The following is a 21,405-nucleotide window of genomic DNA, read 5'->3' as shown; positions in this document are numbered from 1 at the left end:
CACACAGAATTTGTGCACTTCACTGATGTGATGATAGATCTTTTGAGTCACAGTGGAGAGGGATAACATGAAACATGACCCTTTCCAGCCTATTCCAATTTAGAAACCTGTGGGTGTGTTCACATTTGCCTGTACACTGCACACATAACACACGGAAGAATCAAGCTAAAGCATTAGAAATCACTGACATGAGATCAAAATAAATAAGAGAAACGAGCCGCTCTTTATACCAAGAAATGGCTTAAAATTGCTGACAAAATTAACAAGGTAAAGGCTTTGACTTTAGCACCGTGAATTGTGATGAAATCCCAATTCTTTCACGTGGCAGGACTGTATGCAGGTAGGAAGCTAGAGTGACCAGGGTGAGGCAATGTAGATTTCTTCTTCAAAAACAGAAGCTCTGTTGTAATGTTAGAACAATGGGATTATACACAGCGCATAAACACTGTAAAACATTTCCTCTTTGCTTTTCTTCTTAGGCCGACTTTCCTGAATTGGGGGTAGTGGTTGCCAGAGTGCTTTTTGGTAGAGGGAATCCGAGCCCTAATCCTTTTGGCCTTTGCACGGCTTGCACTGGCTCAGCGAGCCCTTTGCCATCTCGTCCAAGGCCTGACCCAGGGGTCCAGCCCATATTCTGGAGCATTCGGTTTCCAATGTTGTTTTCTAGGATTGGCTGGGCGTTTTCTCCCACAATTCCTGAAATTATAAAATGACAAAAAGCCTTAGTACAGACACAGGTGAAGATCTCTCAGGCCAGAAAACCCGGTTCTCCTATGTTTTTCTTACAATAAGGTATCCAGGAATGGTTGCTTATTCACTTGGGGTAAGTAGCTTGTAGTAGAGGAATCAATGAAAAAATGATTTGGTTAGCGTTTCAGCTTTACCACTTAGAAGCTGATTGTTATTCAACCACTTTGGGCTTTTGTGTTCTCTTCTGTAAAACAGGCATAACACAGTGTCCACTGCCTACTGCTAGGAAGTTGGGAAGACCAGAGAGATCACGAATGGAAAGAAAATTGCCAGTAAATATTAAAGTACAAAGAGATTTATTTTCATTACCATGTTAGCCTCATGGTTAATCATGCTGAAGATCATGACTTTCAGTGAAACCCAGGCCAAGACCAGACCAAACAAAAAGTACAATGGATGGCATCCTTCATTCCTAGGAATTGTTTACATTGTTAGAATCCTCTTCTTGTTATTTACTATTCAGTCTGTTACATGTGGTTCTTTAATTCCTTTCCTCTAATTTCTGTTTTAAACACTAGAAAAGCAGGCAAGGAGGAGTAGAATATTAAAGTTATATATAGCACCATATAAAATTAGTCCCTTCCTGTTTTCTTCCCCCCTTGCCCTCCTACCTACCTTAAGTCCTTATTTTGGAAAAACAGCCTGGCTAGTGCTTATCATAGATTTAGAAATAGCTGTTGTTTCTACTGTTGTCTTAGCAAAGATAACTGAGAACATTTCAGGCATTTTTCTCACTGATGGTATTTTCAAAGACTGACTTTTAAGTCAAACTTTCTTGTAGGCTCCTTTAGAAAAAGTTGAGCATACAGGCTGTACATTTGATTCTAGGGGGAAACAGAAGTGCAAAAAATAGAAAGTTAAAGGACCGAGAAATCAGCAAATGTTGTAAAAGTCAAGAAATCACAAGCACCTGAGCTCCTCCCTTCACCTGCAGGTGTGGCCTTGTGGGGGGGGGGGGGCCTGGGTGTGGCACAGGCTCACTCTACGTGACCAATCCAGGTCTACTCATTCTCTGGAGCAGCTCGCACATTGTGGCATATGAAAGGGGAATATACCAAATCTGGAGATAACTAGACAGAAATGATCAAAACTCTTAATTGCCAGAGCATTTCTTGTGGTTACTCCCCTTGCAGAAGAAGGAAGTGACTATCAAGGTAATTTTGAAGATTGTGCAGGAAAAGGGATGAGGGCATCTTAAAACAATCTGTGATTTAGTGAGAACATATATTCACCCCAATCTCTTAGACCAGGACTTTCTAAGAAGGCTGTTGTAGAAGTCTGAGGTCACGAGCTTAGGGGGATGTAGTGTGTTAGCCCACCACTCCCTCTTAAGTTCTCTAGGGATAAAGATGTCTCACTTTTCAAAGATCTGCAAGATCGGTGTTATACCAGCTCAGTCCTGGGGGTCCAGCATATTTCTGCTCTGAAATGTGGACTATGTCTTCCTAGACAGTTTGAGGGTTAAAATGGGCAGGTGGTGACAAGATCACTCACTGCTCTCAAAGGCTTGTGAGTCAAATGTCTCTTTGGGCCCAACCCACTCATCATTAATTTTTCCTCCCTGGCACCTGCTACTCTACTCCCACTGACCCCCACCCCCAAAAAGGTGGGACTCTCTGTCCTACTCCTCTAAGTTTAGGATGATGAGACAACTGGCACAGAAGGATCCTCAAGTACCAGTAACATTAACAAAAATACTACCTGTGGGATTGCAGAGTATAGTGTTCTTTTCTTGGTCTGGGTGGTGGTTAAACAAATGGTCAATTTTATTATTCATCTTTAAATTGTACCCATACATATATGTATTATTTGGTATATGTACTTCACAGTAAAAAAAAAACAACTAACAATTAAAGAAATGTCAGGGCTGAACCAAGAGTCTGCTTGTCTGGAAATCTGTATCTGGTATTCTGAGGAATAGCAAGTACATTGTTTCTCAGGATTCGGCCTTGTATAAGAAGGAAACTGCAAAGTGTTAGAGATGAGTTTTAGTAACTGAAATTCTTATTTACTATAGAGTAAATTCTTATTTACTATTGAGTATTTACTATGAGAGCACTTGATCTCAAAACCCTTTATGGAATATTGTGATAGTCTCAATCTTCAGGGCACTTTGGGACTGAGGATAGAATACATTGTTGCCTTTTGCTAAATTCATTAAAGGGAGTAAGAATTAGGTTGACACAATAAAGAGATGGTTTTGGACTTGTCGAATTGGGTCTTAGCTCATTGAAACAAATACCCTAACATAGGAAAAAACCTTCAGCCTGAATGGCAATGACCGAGGTCAAAGAAAAATTCTTGACTAACATCATTTACTGCTTGACTAGGGCAAAATATGTGCATACACACACACACAAATACATATAATACATATATATAAACACACACACATACATGTGTATATATATATATATAAATACATATAATACATGTGTGTATACACACACCTACATACAAAAATGTTGATATTTTAAGTATGGTGGTTAGTGGTCCAGAGTGGCCACCTGTGGATAAAATGAAAGTTCCTGTGGCCAGAATTCTCACCTGGCTCTGGTCGGCTAGCTCACTACACATGTGTGGGCAATACATTGCTATTGACTCTATATAAAGAGCTCCACCCAGTGCTCTGGGCGAGACCGTGGCAGGGCTGCAAGGCTGCAGGAGAGCAGAGCTGAGGCTGGAGTGGTGGCAGCACCGAGGACAGAGGCCCAGAGGACGGCTGTGTGGGACGGCTGTGCAGGCAGAGAGGCCCAGAGGATGGCTGTGTGGGCAGAGAGGCCCAGAGGACGGCTGTGTGGGCAGAGAGGCCCAGGGGCAGAGACTGGCCTGCTGCATGCAGACTCACTCGCTCTGAGTGAACGGGATTTTAGTGATCAAACCACCTGGAAATAAAGTTGGGTATAACCCTTTCACCCCAAGAATGTTCTACTATCATTTCTTTGGTCACACTGAATCCATAGTCAACTTGTCCGGGGCTGAAACCCATTGGCAAGACACTGTTGTAGTTGGCAGGGTTCACTGGTGACCAAGGAAAAAGAACAGGCTGCTCTCATGAAGGATTGCTTCAGCAGCTGCACCTATGGACGGGGAGACATTCGAGTGTGCCCTGTGGACAAGTACTGTGAAGGGGTGGAGGACTGGGGTCCACCCCAAGAGACAGCTAATTGAAATGGCATCACGATGAAGTGCTGTGGCCCGAGGAAGCGGCGCGGGAAGGAGCAGTACAGGAGTGCAGGCTGCCAGGTGCTCGTGGGCAGGTGAAGGGGGAGGCCGAGAAGCAGCAGCACGCGGGCTGACAGGGGCCCTGGGGCAGGGGAAGGATGGAGTGGAGTCGTCAGCCCCAGAAATGGAGGAGCTGAGGTTTGATGAACAGGTGGGGGTGGAGGCCCTGCTGGTGCTGGAGGCATTGGCCCCTCCTTGATTGAGACCCCACCTGGTTGAAAGCTGGTGGACAGCCAGAAGGACTCGGCAGCCGCGGGTTCCTCCAGGAGGGGTGCAGCCCCCTCCTCAGGTCATGGAGCACTGTATGCCCTGCTTCTATCCTCAGGCTCAAGCACAAAAGGAAATATGGCCTGCTTATCAAAGGGAGAATTTAAAGGGCCCTGTGAAAGTCGTGAGGACCCAGATGTGGGTTGATTTGAAAAGGCAGGAGCAGAGAGAGAGAAATTGGACTGGAGCTGTGGTAACTGAGACTGGAGCAGCGGTTCCGGCTGCTGAGAACGAAGCAGAGGCAGAGATAAAGCAACAGGATCGGCCTGTGTGTCTGCACGACTTCTTGCTGGAGAGGCTGGAGAAGGTGGGTACTGTAAGGTCCACTGTGGTCCTTTTGGTTAACTCATTTGAGTAGAACTGGTTTGAATACAGCCAGGATGACCACTTGGTGGCAATGGATCTCCTCAGGTTTGAGGGTTATTATAATTTGTTGTAATTTTTTGTTATTTGTATATTGTCGTAGCCTCTGTTGTTATTATGGAATTTGGTTACAATGCTCCAGCATTCTCACACAGGGACCATTGCAGAGGACTGAGGGCACATAGATTGAGAAGAAGGAATCCTGGAGGGGTGGAGAGTGGATAAAATGAAAGTTCCTGTGGTCAGGATTCTCACCTGGCCCTGGTTGGCTGGCTCACTACACATGTGTGGGCAATACGTTGCTATTGACTCTATATAAAGTGATCTGCCCAGTGCTGTGGGCGACGTGGTGGCATGGCTGTAAGGCTACAGGAGAGCAGAGCAGAGGCTGGGGTGGTGGCAGTGCCAAGGACAAATGCCCAGAGGATGGCTAGGCGGGCAGAGAGGCCCAGAGGCAGAGACTGGCTTGCTGCCTGCAGACTTGCTCTGAATGGATGGGATTCTAGTGACTGACCTGCTACTGGGGGAATACAGTTGGGCATAACCCTTTCACCCCAAGAACATTCTACTGTCCTTTCTTTGGTCACACTGAATCCATAGCGAGCTTGCCCGGGGCTGAAACCCATTGGCAAGACACCACCCGACTCACGCCCTACTTGTGTTTTCATATATAGATGTAAAGGAATCCATTCTCTCTCTTTTTGAAAATGCTGGTTTCCTTTCTCTTTTTAATGAAAACAAAAGAAGGCATTATATTTACTTTGAAGAAGAAAAAGAAAGGAGGATCATTTAATTTCTCACATGTCTTTCCATAGAAACACAAATTCCTAGGGAGGAAAAAAAAAAGATTTATATAGGACCTTAAAAAAAAGATAACACATACTTCATTTTCCATGGAAAATGATTCTAGAGTGAGATCTACTGTTTGTCTCTCATCCTTTTTTTATGAGATTAAGACTTGGGAGCGGAACAACTCAGTCTCAGCACAGCATCCTACAACCATAATTTCCTTTTCTTTTGCTCCTGGCAGAGATAAATCCTTTTAAGTCCTTTCCTCGAAGGCTCCCCTCCTGCTTGGGCAATTTAAGCAATACATCGCCTGCCGACCCTTCCGTGTGCTCCCGTACCCAGCGCCCTTTCTGTGGGATCTCTCGTATCCAGGACATCTCGGTCCTTTCCCCTCAGATCTTTCAAGCAGTATTGTGGATGGTAATTCACTTGCATAATTGGCTCAAGAGATGAAAATCTTGTATCGGCCTCTCTCAGCTGCTAATCTATCCAGCTGACTGCGAGCCTAATTGGCAGCTTGTTTAGTCATTTGGCTCCTAAAGTGTTGTATTGATGTTGGATAAACAGCCAATGGAAGGGGAGGCGGCACATGCTGCTCCCACCAAACAGGCAGCGCCCTCCTCCGCCCCAGGCCCGACCCTGCGTTCAGAAGGCATTCGGTGGTTCAGCCTCCCCCTTTCTTCTCAATCTCTTCTCCCCATTGCTTTACTCGCCAGCTGAGGGTGCAAGGCTCTTATTATTATTATTATTAGCAATGATAATTATCATCACTAAAATCACAAGTTATAATACTGTGCTCTGTTCTCAGTAACTAATTAAGGGGCCATGGGTTTTTGAGTACTGTTAAGAAAGGGCCTTAAAGCACAGTTTGAGATGTGAGAAAGTGGCAGGTTTTACTAACTCTTTGTCAAATGCTTAAACAATTTCATTTCTTAATATGGAAAAGCTTGAATAGTTCAGACCATTTTATATTTTGTCTGCAATACTGCAAACGTGTTTCATGTCAGTTTTGTTAAATAAAATCTGTTCAAATAGTTAACTGCTTAAAATTACAAAGCACCTACTTTTTAAATGATGAAATTTTGATGTAAGATATTTTTTTCTCTTAAGAGATGAAGACTTTGTGCAGAATCAAAGATATAATTTGTATTGATGTGTTTGGGGAAGGGAGTGTTTTTATTCACATATTTTGGTTATAGAAAGACATTTCTTATAGAATTTATCAAAGAATAGTGTTTTCAAAAAAACTGAAAAAAGTCTTAAAACTGTATTGGTTCTGAAGGTACACAGGGATGTTCACTTGATATAATATGATCAGGACCATTTATGGTCTGCCTACTATGTACCAGGCATTAGTTGTTACACATGTGACATTCATTATCTCCAATTCATCATAACTATACAAGGGGGGATTTTAATGGGCCTCAGACAAATGAAATAATGTGACCAGTCCCACACAATGAAGAAGTAAGATTCAAACTTTGGTTAAGCTTACTCTAAAAGTCTACATACTTTCCATTACCTACACTGCCTCCCTAAAAGAATTAACGGTGAATAAATAATTTTAGTGGAGAGGATGTTTCAAACAATTAAAAATAATTAATTGGGTTATAGATAAATAGCAATATTAAATTTTCTCATTTCACATACGGACAATATACAACATACACTGACATACTTGGGTAACAATATATAAAGATATCAGCAGGTCGTAGGAGATGACAAATGTGCCTATATCCATTATTTCTTTTGATCTTCCTTATCAATCTGTAAGGTAGGTATTGACTCCCTTTTACAGATGAAACTTATGTGCAAAGAGGTAACACACCTTCTCAAAGTCAACTAATTAGAAAGTGTTCTGTTAGAACTTGAACTTAGGTCATTTGAGTCCAAATACTACCCTTTTGCTGTCTTAACATTGAACTTAAAATATTATAACACCAATATTTTCTACTCTGTAATTTCTTCTGCCACATTTTCCCAAGTGACTGGGGTTTATTTCTATTCATGAATTTCAAACTCCTGGAAAAATTACTTGTTTAAGCTAGCATAGCAAGTATATTTGATAGAATATTTCAACTCCTCTGAAATACTTAAAGATTCATTTTGTTTGTTATAAATCCAGCTAGGTTAGCTTTTTCTGAATAGTATTTAAATCACAATTTAGGCTTTAGTTATATTTTTTATAAAGAGTATATGCTGGGCTTCATTCTTTTATCCATTATGATAATCTCTGAATTTAACTGTTGCATTTACTCCATTTATATTTATTGTGATTACTGATATGTCTGGATTTATTTTTACTAAATTACTTAATGTTATTTACCTTGCATTTCTGTACATGTTTGTGGACTTCTCTACATTTTTGTTTCCTCCTTTCTGGCATCTATTGTTTTCTTATACTAGCTTGAAAATCATTTACTGCAGTTCTTTTAGTGACTGCATGCCAACATGCATACCTTACTTATTATTCCCTTACATTTTACATATTCTTGTTCAAAGTTTTAGTTCCATATTATTTTTAAATATTCAAATTAATCACTGTCATGGTCACTGTCACCATCATTGTTCTTTTATACATTCAACATTAGTTAAGCTTTATGCACATGTTTAACAATTTGCTCACAATTCCTTCCTGATTTTCTACCTTTTTTTAAGGATTCCACTTGTTTTTCAACATGAGGTTATTAAATTTTGTAATAATTTGTCTTTACCTGATAATGTCCTTATTCCTCATTTCTGGGAAATAGTTTAACTGGATCTAAAACTCTAGGTCAATTCAAATTTTTATCTCCACAATCTGAAAATATTATCTCTTATCTTCTGTTCCATACTACTATTTTTAAGTTTGCTACCAGTATAATTTCATTCCTCTGTAGTTTAAATCTTTTCTCCTTAGCTATTTTAAGTTCTTTTCTTTGCTGTGGCATTCCTAAGTTTTACTAGCTGTTGTCAACCTAAAATTGTCAGGAGGCAAAACGGAGCAAACGCATTTCTTTGGGATCAAAGAATTACAATTTGGGGTACACAGATTTAGGCAGCAATCCAAATAGTGTCCCGCTGGAGAGTAAAAGTCAGGGATTCTAAAGAAAAAAGGGAATGCCTGTATAGGTTGTTTACGAAGAACTTTAATTGGTAATCTCTGCAACATATAATTTGTTGCTATCACTAAGAAAAAGTCCATCATTATAACATGTGGCAGGTTCTTACAAGATCCTTAGAAATTTTGTGATTTAGCTCTGTTAAAAATAGGTGAAGGGGATAAAGAGGTACAAACTTACAATTATAAAATAAATAGGTCCTGGGGATGAAAAGTACAGCATAGGGAATATAGTCAATAACATTGTGACAACTTTGTACAATGGCAGTAACTACACTTACTATGATAAGCATTTCAGCATATATATAATTGTCAAATTACTATGTTATATGTCTGAAATCAATATGCCATGGTATATATGGTATATTAACATTATTAACGTATTTAAAAAAAAAGTTTATGGATCCACCTGGTGAGGATATGCATTAGGACATAATAGCTTCTGGCTCCATTTTAAAACCTTTTGACATAAATTTCACCTTTCAACAGTGTCTAGATATGATTTTATTTATATTAACTATTTCCTGATAAAGACCTGTACTTTTTGAATATGAAGATTCACATTTTTTTTGGTTGTAAAAATGATGTCATTATCATTGAATTCTGTCAATATTCTCTTGAAATATTGCTCCTTCCTCCTCTTTCCATACCTTCTGTAAGTTCTATCACATGTGTGTTGAATTCCATTCTCCCTCTGTCCCCCCAGCTATTCTTTTATATTTTCCATATTTTTATCCCTCTGTGCTCTTTCAGGAAGCTTCTTCAAACTGTTTTAAAATTTGTTGCTTTTTCAGCTGTATCTAATTCACTGTTGAACCCATCCAGTGAGTTTATAGTTTTCAAGATCTTTTAATAAAAAATAAAATAATCTCAAACTTCTACTTGGTTCTTTACCACATCTGTACTATTTCTTTCCACAGTTATTCTCTTTCATTTTGAATCTGTTTTTATGCCCTCCCCTACTTTTGTAGTTTTGGTTTATGAAATCATCTCCAGTAGCTTTTCATCTATGGGGATTCTTGAGGCTCGTGGTTGAAGGCATGTACCTCTAGAGTGGTTCTGCATTTGCTCCAAAGACCAGTTGGCCTTCAAGTAATTTTAAACAAGAAACTCATGTGAGGATATGCTCTTGGTCACAGTTCTTCAGAGAATTCTCTACCTGGAGCCTAGCTGAAAACAAGATCCTTTCTGTCCTGTGCTTGCGGGCGAGTTTTTTTTCCAGTCTGCCCTTTCCTGATGATTGAACTTTTCAGAGGTTCTGGTCTAATAAGAAGTCTCACACCAGCTCCCTACATTGCTCCCTTCCTATGAGGGCATTAACCAATGTGCTTCAAGGTTGCTGAGGATGGCAAAATGGGGTGTGGGCATGTGGGCTGCTAAGGACCATTTCTGGTCTTGAACATTTTGCATTTCTTCTGCAGTCCCAGCTGTGCATCTAAAAAGATGGCTTTACATTTTGTTCAGCTGTGCAAGTATTCTCTAGTTGCAGTATTTTTTCATTACTTAGTCTTTGATATTGTCAGGAACAGCGATTATTTTCTATAGAATATGTGTATTTACCTTCTCCTTAAGGGTTTCTTGCAAATGGTAATGGAGAGCTGTTTAAGACTCTACTAAAACAAAAGGATACAGAGGAAAAAGGTGTAAAGTCATATGAGAATCTGTAAGGCAACCTCTCGCCAAGAACTTGCAGCAGTTACCCTGGGGCAATATCTATACCAAAATACTAACTATTAATAGGCATTTATTTGCATAATTTAAAGTGTGTAGAGAAGAGGTTGACTTCTGATGAACAGCTTCCCTATGATGTTATTTCAATGGAAAGCAAAATAGCAACAGCAAATACTAACTGTGGATAACGACCTAAGTAATCTGAATTATAAATTACAAATAAATCTGATTTAGTGAACAAAGCATTTTTTTTTAATGTGGTAGTCACAGTATCTCATTTTACTATCAAATCCTCAATAAGCTATGACTTCCACCAAAAATGCAGACCATAACCAACATTGCTGACTGCCTTTTAAAAATGTGTTAATAATATTCCTCCTATTCTGTTCACAGCTTTTCTTCACCTTTACAGGTGACATTTTTCAAACTATAAAATGCATTCTGCTGGCAAACCTTTTTGCTTCAACAGTTCTCAATTTTATAATAGTAAATCTACATCCTTTGCTACCGAGACATCCACTATCTTTGGGTATGTGACTTTGAATGAGGCAGAGAACAAGCCATACATTTAAAAATCAATACCTAACCATATCAATATTCATTTTGCTTTGTCAATACGAAATAGAAAGGTGAAAGAGCAGTAAATAAGCAAAAACACTGAAATAAATTTGGTGTTCCTGTCACAATTAATAAATGTTTGACCAGTAACACTGCTGGCTAGTCTATAGCCTTATAAAGCTATTGAAATTATGCTTCAATGCTATTGTTAAAGCTGGGTGAGTAAAATTCTCAGTACACTAGCATGTAAAGACGATCCATTTTTGGGGTTATTAATTTCATAGGTGACTTTAAATCTTTTAAAAAGGTATTTATTATGTATACAATATATAGCTGTTTATTTTTACAGTCTTAAATTGTTGTATGAACACAGTTTGGGATTATAAAGTGCCTGCTTATAGTTTTCTGACAATTTTTTGGTAAATTTTCTCTAAACCTGCTATTTGACAGCACAATATTTCACATGTAAGTCAGAGGGGATCATTAAACAATAATCAAGCTATCAGCCTTTTAACTCATTCCCCCTATTTCACATGAGAGAGTTAGCTTCACCTGCATTTCTCCAGCTTAGACTGAATATTGACTAAAGGCAGAAAGAGCTGTGAAAATATATCTCAATTCAGTGTGTTTTTAATGGAAGGTCTGCAAGGGCCTATAAAATGGCAAGAATATAGTCTTTGAAATAGTTCTACATGCTAATGCAACTTTGGAAGCTTACATATACAACTGGCTCTTTACTGTGTGACTGACTGTATTTCAAAATTTGAAAGTTATAATTTTTAGAGACAAGATAATGTAGGACTCATAACTTCATTATCTAAGTGTATTTATGCAAAAGCACTTCTTTCTTGAATTTGGATAGTAATCTTCACCTTAGAGTTGACTCATTAGTATTAGAAGATATTCTTTTTAATACTGAGGACTTTCAAATAACCTTTTCTCTTCCTCTCTGAGAGGGTTTTAAAAATTCATTGAAAATGAGTAACATAATTTTCCTACTCCACTACTTCTTGAGTAATTAAAAAAAATGTGTCAAGTTTCTATGAGTTTTATTTAGTAGAAAAATCTAGTGATATGATCAAGATCCTGGATCTTAAGAGAATGACAACAGTTTTGAAATATGACATCTGGATTATGCTGGTGTAAGCTTATGAAGGTTTTAGGCTAAAGTTTAATGTTTATACCTATAGTCCGTATAAATGATTTTCTCTGATGCTACTGAGTTGTAACATCAAAATCACCTTGTAGAAATAATTATATTATCCTCTCCTCAACCATTATGCATTTTCCTTCTCACTTCACATATGTTCCAAGTGTTAGGATCTGACCCTGATATTCTCTCTTCCTTATTGCTGGCACAAAGGTGCTTTAGTCACAGTCCTGAGACTGCTCTTGTACTATTTTTGCCACTAATGTTTAAATCACTAAAAGATAAGAGAATTCAGAGGCCCATTCAACTGGAATGGGGATATTAAAGAATCCTACTCCTGCTTTATGAAAGATTTGAACTGAAGAATTTAGGACATGCATTTCATCTAAAAGTGGCTATGTGCTTTTGCATAAAGAGATTATCTCAGAAGTAGTCTAATGAATCTTCTGTTTTTCTACCTAGCAATATCTACATAAATCTTCTATGAAACTTAAGATGTGTAACAGGGGAATCAAGTAAACATATGCAATGAGACAGCCTTTATCTACATATTCTTAAAAAAAAGTCCTAAGTATATTGTCATGGAAAGAACATGGATTTAGAAGTCATGCAGATGTAGGCTTGAAATTTTCCTTTGCCATTCAATAATTATGTCTTCTTAGTCGACCCTGATCATTCTCTGAATTTTAATTTTATGCTTAAAGTGATGATAACAACACTTAACTCATAAAGCTGTTGCAAAGACAGAAAGAAAGAATAAAAGTTTTTGATACATAACAGATACCTAATAAGTGGTAAATATTTTTCTACATAAATACAAACACATTCTATAGATAAACATTCCCTACTTCCAAATTTTGAAAGTTTAATACAGTAGAAGATGAAGATCAGGTATTATAACTACCTGCATAATTTCATAATATAGCCCTTTATGTGGCTGGAACACCTGTATTATGAGTCCTCCAGTTGTAAGGCATTCTTCAATTTCTTAGTGCTGGACAATGGGATAGGTCCCTTAAATAATTTAAGCTTCACATCTTTTATTTCCTTTGCAATCACCATGTCAAGATATATACATATGTAATATACATATATGTTTATTCTCTTTCCAGTGCTTATTCTACTGTTGACGTGAATCTTATCTTCATATACTATAACTAATCATACAAAAAAAATAACTTTCCCTTTAAAAGGTTTCCCAAAATGAAGTTAAGAGGAAGTTTATAAATCAGCATGTCTAAGGATCCCAGGCAATTGTCTAAGACTATTATTCTTTACAACCGATCAAGTATCTACACTGAAAACATTTTCTCATAGTTAGTTTGATGCCTCATGTAACTCTGGGGGAAAATCTTGGGGCAAAATACCTTTGAAACCGAAATCAGTCAAAGGGAGAAATAAAGTGGGAGAAACCATTTATTGCCTACAAGCAGACGTCCACTTCTGCTCGCCTGTGTGTCTCACACCCTGGCTGCAGAAAAAGGGGCCCCACCCACCCTCTCTGGTCCAGATATACCCTTGCTCCCCCTTGTAATTACCTACTGATACGGAGATGCACTAAGGCAAGGAGAGAGATTTTGGAAAAGTTGCAATTTTACCCACACCTCACAAATCTATTGTGGTTTATCGTTGTTTATTCCTATGTGGGTTAAATGCCCAGTTGGCTTCCTCCTCTCAGTGGTTTTTATCTCTGCCTCTGTTCCCAGTGCTCTTGCAAAACCTACTAAACTTACTAATATCCTCCACTCACAAGCTTGAGCTTCTGCTCTCCCAGGAAGGCTTCCTGTTCCCTCTGGTCTAGTGACTTCTCAGCATGTGTGGTTTCCCCTACGCCTATGCCACGTTCATTAGAATGGCAAAATTTTTGAGGTGGAAATGATGAGATTGTTTTTATTCGTTTGCTAACATTTGTCTAAAAGGAAAGACAAATCTAGCATTGTTGCAGATGTGGGACTAAAAACCCGACTGCCATGCCACACATCCTTGGCTAGGTTTCCATCTACTATAATGTTGGGGGCCTTGTGTTTTGAGGCGGCTTCTAAACTTTTGAATTTCTTACCGCTAATCTCTTTGGAATTACTTGCCTTTGCGTCTATTTATGCCTTGTTATCTCAACAAGTCTGTAAATTTCTTGAGGCCAAAGACACAGCCTTTCAAGTTTCAGTATCCTTTAATACCTCACACAAAGTCTTGCACTTGATCAGGTGTGTAGCAAATATTTTATCGATTGCCTGCCTGAAAAACCTATGCAAGGAACATGTAATACATCCTCATACCAAATGCAAAAGATTTGTTATAACAGTTTCTTATAACTGTGCCTCTTCTTCAGGGCAAATGATTAAGAAGTATCTGTTTTTTTTATTCTTGATGATTTATGAACTTTATATCTGCCCCAACCCCTTCTTGTTTTACCTGTTGTAGCAGGTCCAGGCAAAGGGGCAGCTTTTCTTCTCCGCTTGATATCTCCTGTGCACAAGGATCCTAAATGCATGCTTGTTTGCCTACAAGTAATTATCAGAAAAAGCTATTAACAAAGGAAGAAAAAAAATGACACATAAATACACAGCTTGTATAATCTGAACCTAAATCAAAACATTCTCAACAAAGATGGAGCAGCATAGTAAAACCACCAATCTTGTTTATATCGAAACATAATTACGTTTGTTGCCAAGCATTCAGCAGCTAAATGCGCCATCATAAATTGTTACTGGAATGAATAATATAAAAGGAATGCTTTTTAATTTTCAAAACTGGCAATCTTTCTGGCTCAACGTAAAATCAAGCACTGTTGCTTCTGACAGGAAAATAGCTAAGATTAATTATCTAAACAGATCACAATATTGTTGCTAGGTTATCAATTGGTTACTAATGCTTTACTGTCAGAACAACATTTATTACAGGAAAAGTATGATCAATTTATTTTAGGATATTATGCAGCAGTGAATTCTTTTCAAACATTTTAAATAGGAAGAAATAGTGATGTTTTCCCTTATAACTCACACGCTTATAATTCTTTAGCTAATTGTTGATGAGTTAGGTGAGGAAACAATTTGAATGTGGTAAGGCTGGTCTACTATTAAACAGGTTAACAAGACACTGGATCTTATTTGTAAACACATGATGTAAAAGAACAGAGAAGTTCGGCTACTCTCAGAACTACTTAGATTATTTTGCCTAATCATGGACTCCTAAATTAGTTTTGAAGAAGTACAAATGATGTAACTGGAAGTTAAGAAAAATGAATACAAAGATGGAAAGGACTGAGAAGTTCAAATTTTTCCAGTTATTGAAGGACTCTGTTCATTTCCTGGATCATAGACCCTGATATGCATTTTAGGAATTGTGTCTGGGGATCATGAACCAGAAGTAAATGAACGGCGTTTATTATACCACATGTTCTTCAGTAACTCAGAGAGATATCTGGTATTATCCCCAAGTTTAACAGGACCCTAATAACTTAAAACAGGTTATTAGGGCAATATTTAAAAGAAAAAAGTTAATTCAGGTAAAAACCACGAAATATACTTATTAGATTTAAACATACATATACTCATGTATTTAAATCTAATGAGAAATTGGAACTGGGAGTAAAATTACCTTAAATATGGGGTCTATCTCTAAGGTGCAAAGCAAAGTATAATTAATGATCCGGCAGATGCCAGGGGTATGCACAAATATACCATCTATCAATATAGGTAACAGAAAATGGATATTTGTCTAGTCTTCTCTTGCCTTCGTGTTGAGTGCACACTGTTTCTCTATTATAAACATTTATAATTATTAAAATATTTTTTAAAAATTATGCAGAAATAGCTGTGTGTGTGTGTGTGTGTGTGTGTGTGTGTGCATGCGCGGGTGCATGTGTGCTGCGCACCTGTTAGTACCAGTGGGGGAGGGGGAAGAGAGGGTGGCTCAGGGGCCCTGTTGACGTAGGAAATGATCTTCCCCAGTCCCTCCTGATGGCCCGTGGGTGAGTCCTCCCACAGCACACACACATGACAGAATGTTTATTAACATGCATAATTGATCATATCTACCTTATGGAGCTATAAAGAAATGTAAAAAAATTAAAGTAGCCGAAGAGACCCACTCTTTTTATACAAATTTAATCAATTCACTTATTCAGCAAGCATTTATTATCTACTGCGTAAGATCCCACGGGGTTGAAACAGGAGCAGGACAGAGGAGATGGATAACGTAAAGTAAATAGACCGTTCAGTCCCTATTATTGGCGGAGTTTACAGTCTAAGTGAGGAGATTAAGTCATAAGTATATGAAATAATTGGGGACAAGGGTGGTAATGGCAGGCACACCCAACTTCATCAATTATTTCTAGGGATTGTATTATTTAGGGCTTCTAACAATTCTAAACATGTGTATTGAATATACCTCTTTTCCTTTGTAGGGAAAATTTGGCTTCAATGCAAAACTATGCTTTCATAGCAGACCCTTCAATAATCTGATTCTGAGTCCATGGGAACTATTTTACAACTTTTAAATTATAGAAAACTGAAAGCAGTGGGAAATAATTCTTGTCTATAGAAATGCAAATTAATTCTGTCCTGAGGGAGGAAGGCCTCCCTCCTGTGGAAAAACCAGGTTTGCATTCATTTGCACATTCGTTTCAATGTTCCTTACTCCATATAAATTGGTGCTTCTTTGACTTCTCTTTTGAACCCCTATAACATCTGCCTGGTTCCCTCATTAATAAATGAATCAAATAAAGTCTCATATACATACTCATATCTGTAAAAAAAAGTCATGATTTTACCTTTTGTACAGAATTATCATTTAACATCTCTGATCTCTCTCAAAAGTCCCCTTAGCAAAAGATTGGAGTGAAATTTCCTTTCTGCAGAGCATATACCAGACAGGATGAGGGATCAGGAATAGCTGAGGGGGAAGGGAAGGCAACGTTCTGAAAAGCGAATAAAGCGAGAATCTGAATTCTGGAGGTTGGCCCTTCCGTTAGGTGGCTGTGAACACCAACCCGTGGACTATCCACTTCTGATCCTCATGTTCAAACATAATAAATACTCTTAGTTTAAGCCACTTCCAATCATTTTCTATACCTGCTGCTGGTAGTATTTCTAAATGATAAAGAGTTTGTTCTGTTTGAAGAATTATGATTTGTTCAGGGTGTCTGGAGGGCAGTATTTAGGGAAGGGATTATATAATATGGCGGAAGAAGAATGCTAGGGCTGGATCATAGACCATAAATGCCATATGTGCCTCGTGAAGGCATTTGGGTTTTACTGCTAATGTGGGTACATGATGTGATATGACTTTTATACTCTAAAAGTGACTTAGTGGAGGAGAATGTTGCTCAGTTCATGGGATGCTGATAGCGAGCTGGGGTTGGGCAGGGTTGAGACTGGGGAGAGGGAAAGTAACTAGGTTGCCATAGTCTAGACATTTCCATCCAGGTTATTCATCCCTGTTATAATTAAGAAGAATACAAAATTGCTGCACAATGAAACTTCTTTGTGTTCCCATATCTGAGGGAGGAGGTGGGGAGGGGCAGGGAGGAAGTCAATGCAAAGTCCTATTTCTGGATTATTTAGAAAACTAAACCTGGTTTTATTACTTTCAGACACATTTAAAGCTCCAATTAAGCTAAATAAACAAACAAACAAACAAACAAAAAACAACCTATTCAGAAGCTAATTTATTTACCATAGCTAGTTTATTTACCATAAACTAAAATGATCCCATTTAGGCTGGTCCTCCCCCCTTTTCCTTCAGACAGGTGCAATAGAATTGGTACAAATAACACTAAGTAATGTCTACTCTGTTATTTAGTTGTTACTCTTAATGTAAAACAGCAGTTATTTTTTAATTTAAAATCAATGAGTGTCTCAAAGGCAGCCTTGATGTTTAGGTCTAAATGAGTCCTTGTTAAGAAATACACTTTTTTGAAATGAATAGGAAAATACATGAGGGTATGATATATGGTATTTGCTCATTGTGACAATTAATATTGCTGGTTTCTGCTTAATCTTGCATTAGGTATATGTAACTGGAATATTCTGTTTGAAAATCATTCTCCCATACAGTCTTTAAAACTTTGTTATTATTTTTTACACTAACAAAATTTATCAGGAAGGCCTGTTTACAAAGATGGTGAAAAACGAACCCTAGAACAAACTCCCTTCTCTAAATCTTTTTCTCATCTGCTGGACCAAAAAATCCCTTTTGGGTATCTTTACAGAACAAACGTATTGTACCATTTTCATCCAACTCCCTTCCCCCACCTCCAACATAGCTGCACAAAGGAAAAGAGACAAACATTCAAGGAGAATAAAGTTAAAGTTAATAAAGTCAGTACATTGAACCCGAAGGCCTGAGCTGTAAGAAAAACAGCTAGCGGTATTTCAGTAATTCTATCAAGAATTGACTATCTGCTAGAGCACATCGAGAGATCTGGATTATTGATCAGTAAGATGATCCCATTTAGGCTGGTCCTCCCCCCTTTTCCTTCAGACAGGTGCAACGGAATTGGTACAAATAACACTAAGTAACGTCTACTCTGTTATTTAGTTGTCGCTCTTAATGTAAAACATAGCAGTTATTTTTTAATTTAAAATCAATGAGTGTCTCAAAGGCAGCCTTGATGTTTAGGTCTAAATGAATCATTTGTCTCTGCAAAGCAGAACACTTGGATTCAGGGTGAGAGTTGGCATTTTTTTGTTTGTTTGTTTATTTTGCTGTGGTATTTTGAAGAATGAAATACGTTGTCCTATGAATGGAACCAGAGTTATTTAAAGCACTGTAAGGAAATTACCAATCAACTACATCAGTCTATTTGCTTCGGTTAGAATAGTTGCCTACAGTGGAGAAAAGGAGAAACAAATCTAATCCTGATAACTTTGTAACTACCGAAACCACTTTTAATATTAGGGGTAAACAATCATATATATTGAAGTGGAAAAGATTTTTTAAATGCTGTTTTGTTATGGATTAGTAAGCATTGTCACTTAGTTATGATTTGAAATATTTCCCATGAACTAACTCTGAATATTTTCCTGTTAAATATTGGAAAAGCAGAAGTCTTCATTTTATTTTTATTTTGAAACATACTTCACTTGGTTTATTTCATTATCCTTTTAAATGATGTGACCGTAGGAAACCGGGCATTTTATCTGGAGGGAAAAAAGTTGAAAACAGAAAGTAAAAATAAAAATCCTCAAGAAAACAAAAACAACATAAAAAAATCCTGGTGAGAACCACCTTGCTTGAAACCTTGGCTTTTGACATGAGCTGACAAGGACTGAGGCAGGCAGTGTCAAACACAATCACATGAAAGAGAAGACAACAGGAACTTGTCTCTTCATTGTAAGCATTTACAAACAGAGCTTTTTCAGAGCATTAGGCCTAGTTAAAGCTGCCCCCTGGATAAAATGTGTTCCCAAGTAGCCTCGACAAGCTGCAGAGGAGAGACAAACAGATGTGACTATGGACCCTGGCATTTGGCAAGAACACGCACTGTCAGATAGAAAAATATGAGCCTGGACAGGGCATCAGCTGCACAGAAATGAAGCAGGTCTGTGGTGTTACTAGAGGAGCGATCCAGTGGCAGGGAGAGCAACGGGGCTGTGAAATTCAGCCCTGTGTGGACTTCCTTCTCTAGATCCAAATTACCCTCTCCTTCCCTTTATTCGGTGTCAATATGTCTCAACATATTAAACTGAACAAGTAGACATCAGTATTTAGCTCTTTTCCTTTTGTACCAAAATGCACATCAAGTATCAAGTACCATCAACCATATATCTTTCTTAACTACCAGGATTGCATTAAATCCTTGCTTTTAATGGTGTTTTCTTTCACAGTCTCTTCTTGTGCGTGAAGAACCCCTTGCGTTTGGTATTGTCGATCACACGCTGACCAGTTCTTGGTTCTGGCACCTTCTTTAGGGTTTGAGTCATTTGATTTCACATTCTTAAACCCCTCACCCCTCTTTTGGAACAACCCCGACTTCAGCACAGGACAGTTTTGTTAGGTAGAAAGATAGACATGAGCATTCGGGGAAGGGGAAGATAAGGTTCATGGAAAATATTGCCCAAACTCTGCCCAGGTAGGGGGTCGCGTGTGAAGGAAACAAAGGCTTTGCAGGGAGAGAAATTTCTTGCCTAAGGGGATCAGGCCAATGGTCCCAACCAGATCCCCATATGGGCTTAAGCAAAGCGAAGGACCGCCCAGACCACGCCTCATCATGGGACAGGACATGCGCACTGAGAGGGAGGCTACGCAGGTGGGCCCGTACATCGAATGACCCCGCTTTATCAATCAAAGAGCCTCCTACCTAGAACGTAATATAAAGGACTCCTGCGTAATGGATCGGGCCTTTGTCCACCTTGAGTCTGGCCTGCTCCTCCCTTGCAGTGTATTCAAATAAAACTTTTGTCCTGCTTCGCTATTGTGTCTCTGCCTTACAGTTTTTTGTTCCGGTGCAGACAAGACAAGGAGAACAAACACAACCTGCAAGAGTTTGAATTCAGTGCACTGAATTCAGTATGTGTGTCCCATTAACTGGCCCTGGCTTTATGCTGGACTTACCCCATCTTACCATAAACCTGGTAGCTTAGTTTTTTTAGATTCAGGCCATTGCTCGGTCCTCCCCAGATGCTAAGATCTGTCCCTGAAGTGCAAGCTGGTGACGGAGGCTGTAATGCTGCTGGCCAACCGTGTCCAAGCATCGGTGGCCCCTGGTCCCCATCTCTGTGCCCCGCCTACCTGCCGGGACCGTTCTTCCCTCTGGGTCCATTAATCTCAGTTGCCTGTTGTCTGAGGCCCTACCACCGGATACAGCGATCTGCCTGCCGGTGTGCAGTTCCCCACGGCTTCCGGGGGACCTGTCCAGTCAGTGCCTCTTCCACCCCGTCAGAGTTCCTACTTCTTCCCGACCTGCTTTATTCTGAGGATGAAACAGGCGGCTGCTGCTGGAGCTAATGTTCACTCTGTTTCTTACATGCCAGGCTGTGTGCTAATCAGCGTGCCCCTCCTGTAGCGCCCGGTGCTCACTGTGTGAGGCAGGGACAGCTGTGTCAGGAGGCTTCTGGGGGGCTCAGGGACCAGGCGCACTGCCCTGATCAAGGACCATCCTGGCTTCTCAGGGCAGTGCCAGCATGGCTGAACTGTAGTGAGCAAGAGGGAGAGATGAGAAGGTGGGGGGAGCCTACAGGAGGTCCAGGAGCCTCATGAAATCATGTGCAAAATTGTGCACATGCATACTTTTTTAGCAAGCAGGTGTGTAGTTCTTATCTGATTCTGGACCATTAAGAGCCTTTAATACTAGACAAAGTACCTTTATACCAGCTATTACCTAAACAGAAAATACCTTGCTTAAATTTCTTATTTAAAATATTCCATATGCATAGACCACCTTTTCTAATTATACCACAACATTAGCATTTAATAATATAAACTAAAAACAGTCTCCTTGAAATATCTACATGGTCATATGCTCTATGTAAAAAAAGCAACCCCATTAGTTCTCCGTCTCCTTATCCTGCTTTATTTTTCTTTATGGTAC

At 39.0% G+C, this 21,405-nt stretch overlaps 1 protein-coding gene across 2 annotated transcripts in view; it reads right to left on the bottom strand.

The window, feature by feature from the left end:
• Positions 1-204: 204 nt before the first annotated feature.
• Positions 205-21,405, bottom strand: part of GPATCH2 (G-patch domain containing 2) — a 180,755-nt gene continuing 159,554 nt past the window's right edge. For both annotated transcript variants that reach the window (XM_036931814.2, XM_036931820.2), the window contains 2 exons: positions 14,286-14,374; positions 205-696 (listed from right to left, as the gene is read on the bottom strand). In XM_036931814.2, the coding sequence (XP_036787709.2) occupies positions 476-696; positions 14,286-14,374 (310 nt within the window). In that variant the 3' untranslated portion in view covers positions 205-475. The remainder of the gene's footprint in view (positions 697-14,285; positions 14,375-21,405) is intronic.

This window comes from Manis pentadactyla, chromosome 19 (genome assembly GCF_030020395.1).
Source record: "Manis pentadactyla isolate mManPen7 chromosome 19, mManPen7.hap1, whole genome shotgun sequence".
Lineage (NCBI taxonomy): Eukaryota > Metazoa > Chordata > Mammalia > Pholidota > Manidae > Manis > Manis pentadactyla.
Note: the sequence above shows the minus strand (reverse complement) of the source record. Positions and strands in the feature narration are given on the sequence as shown.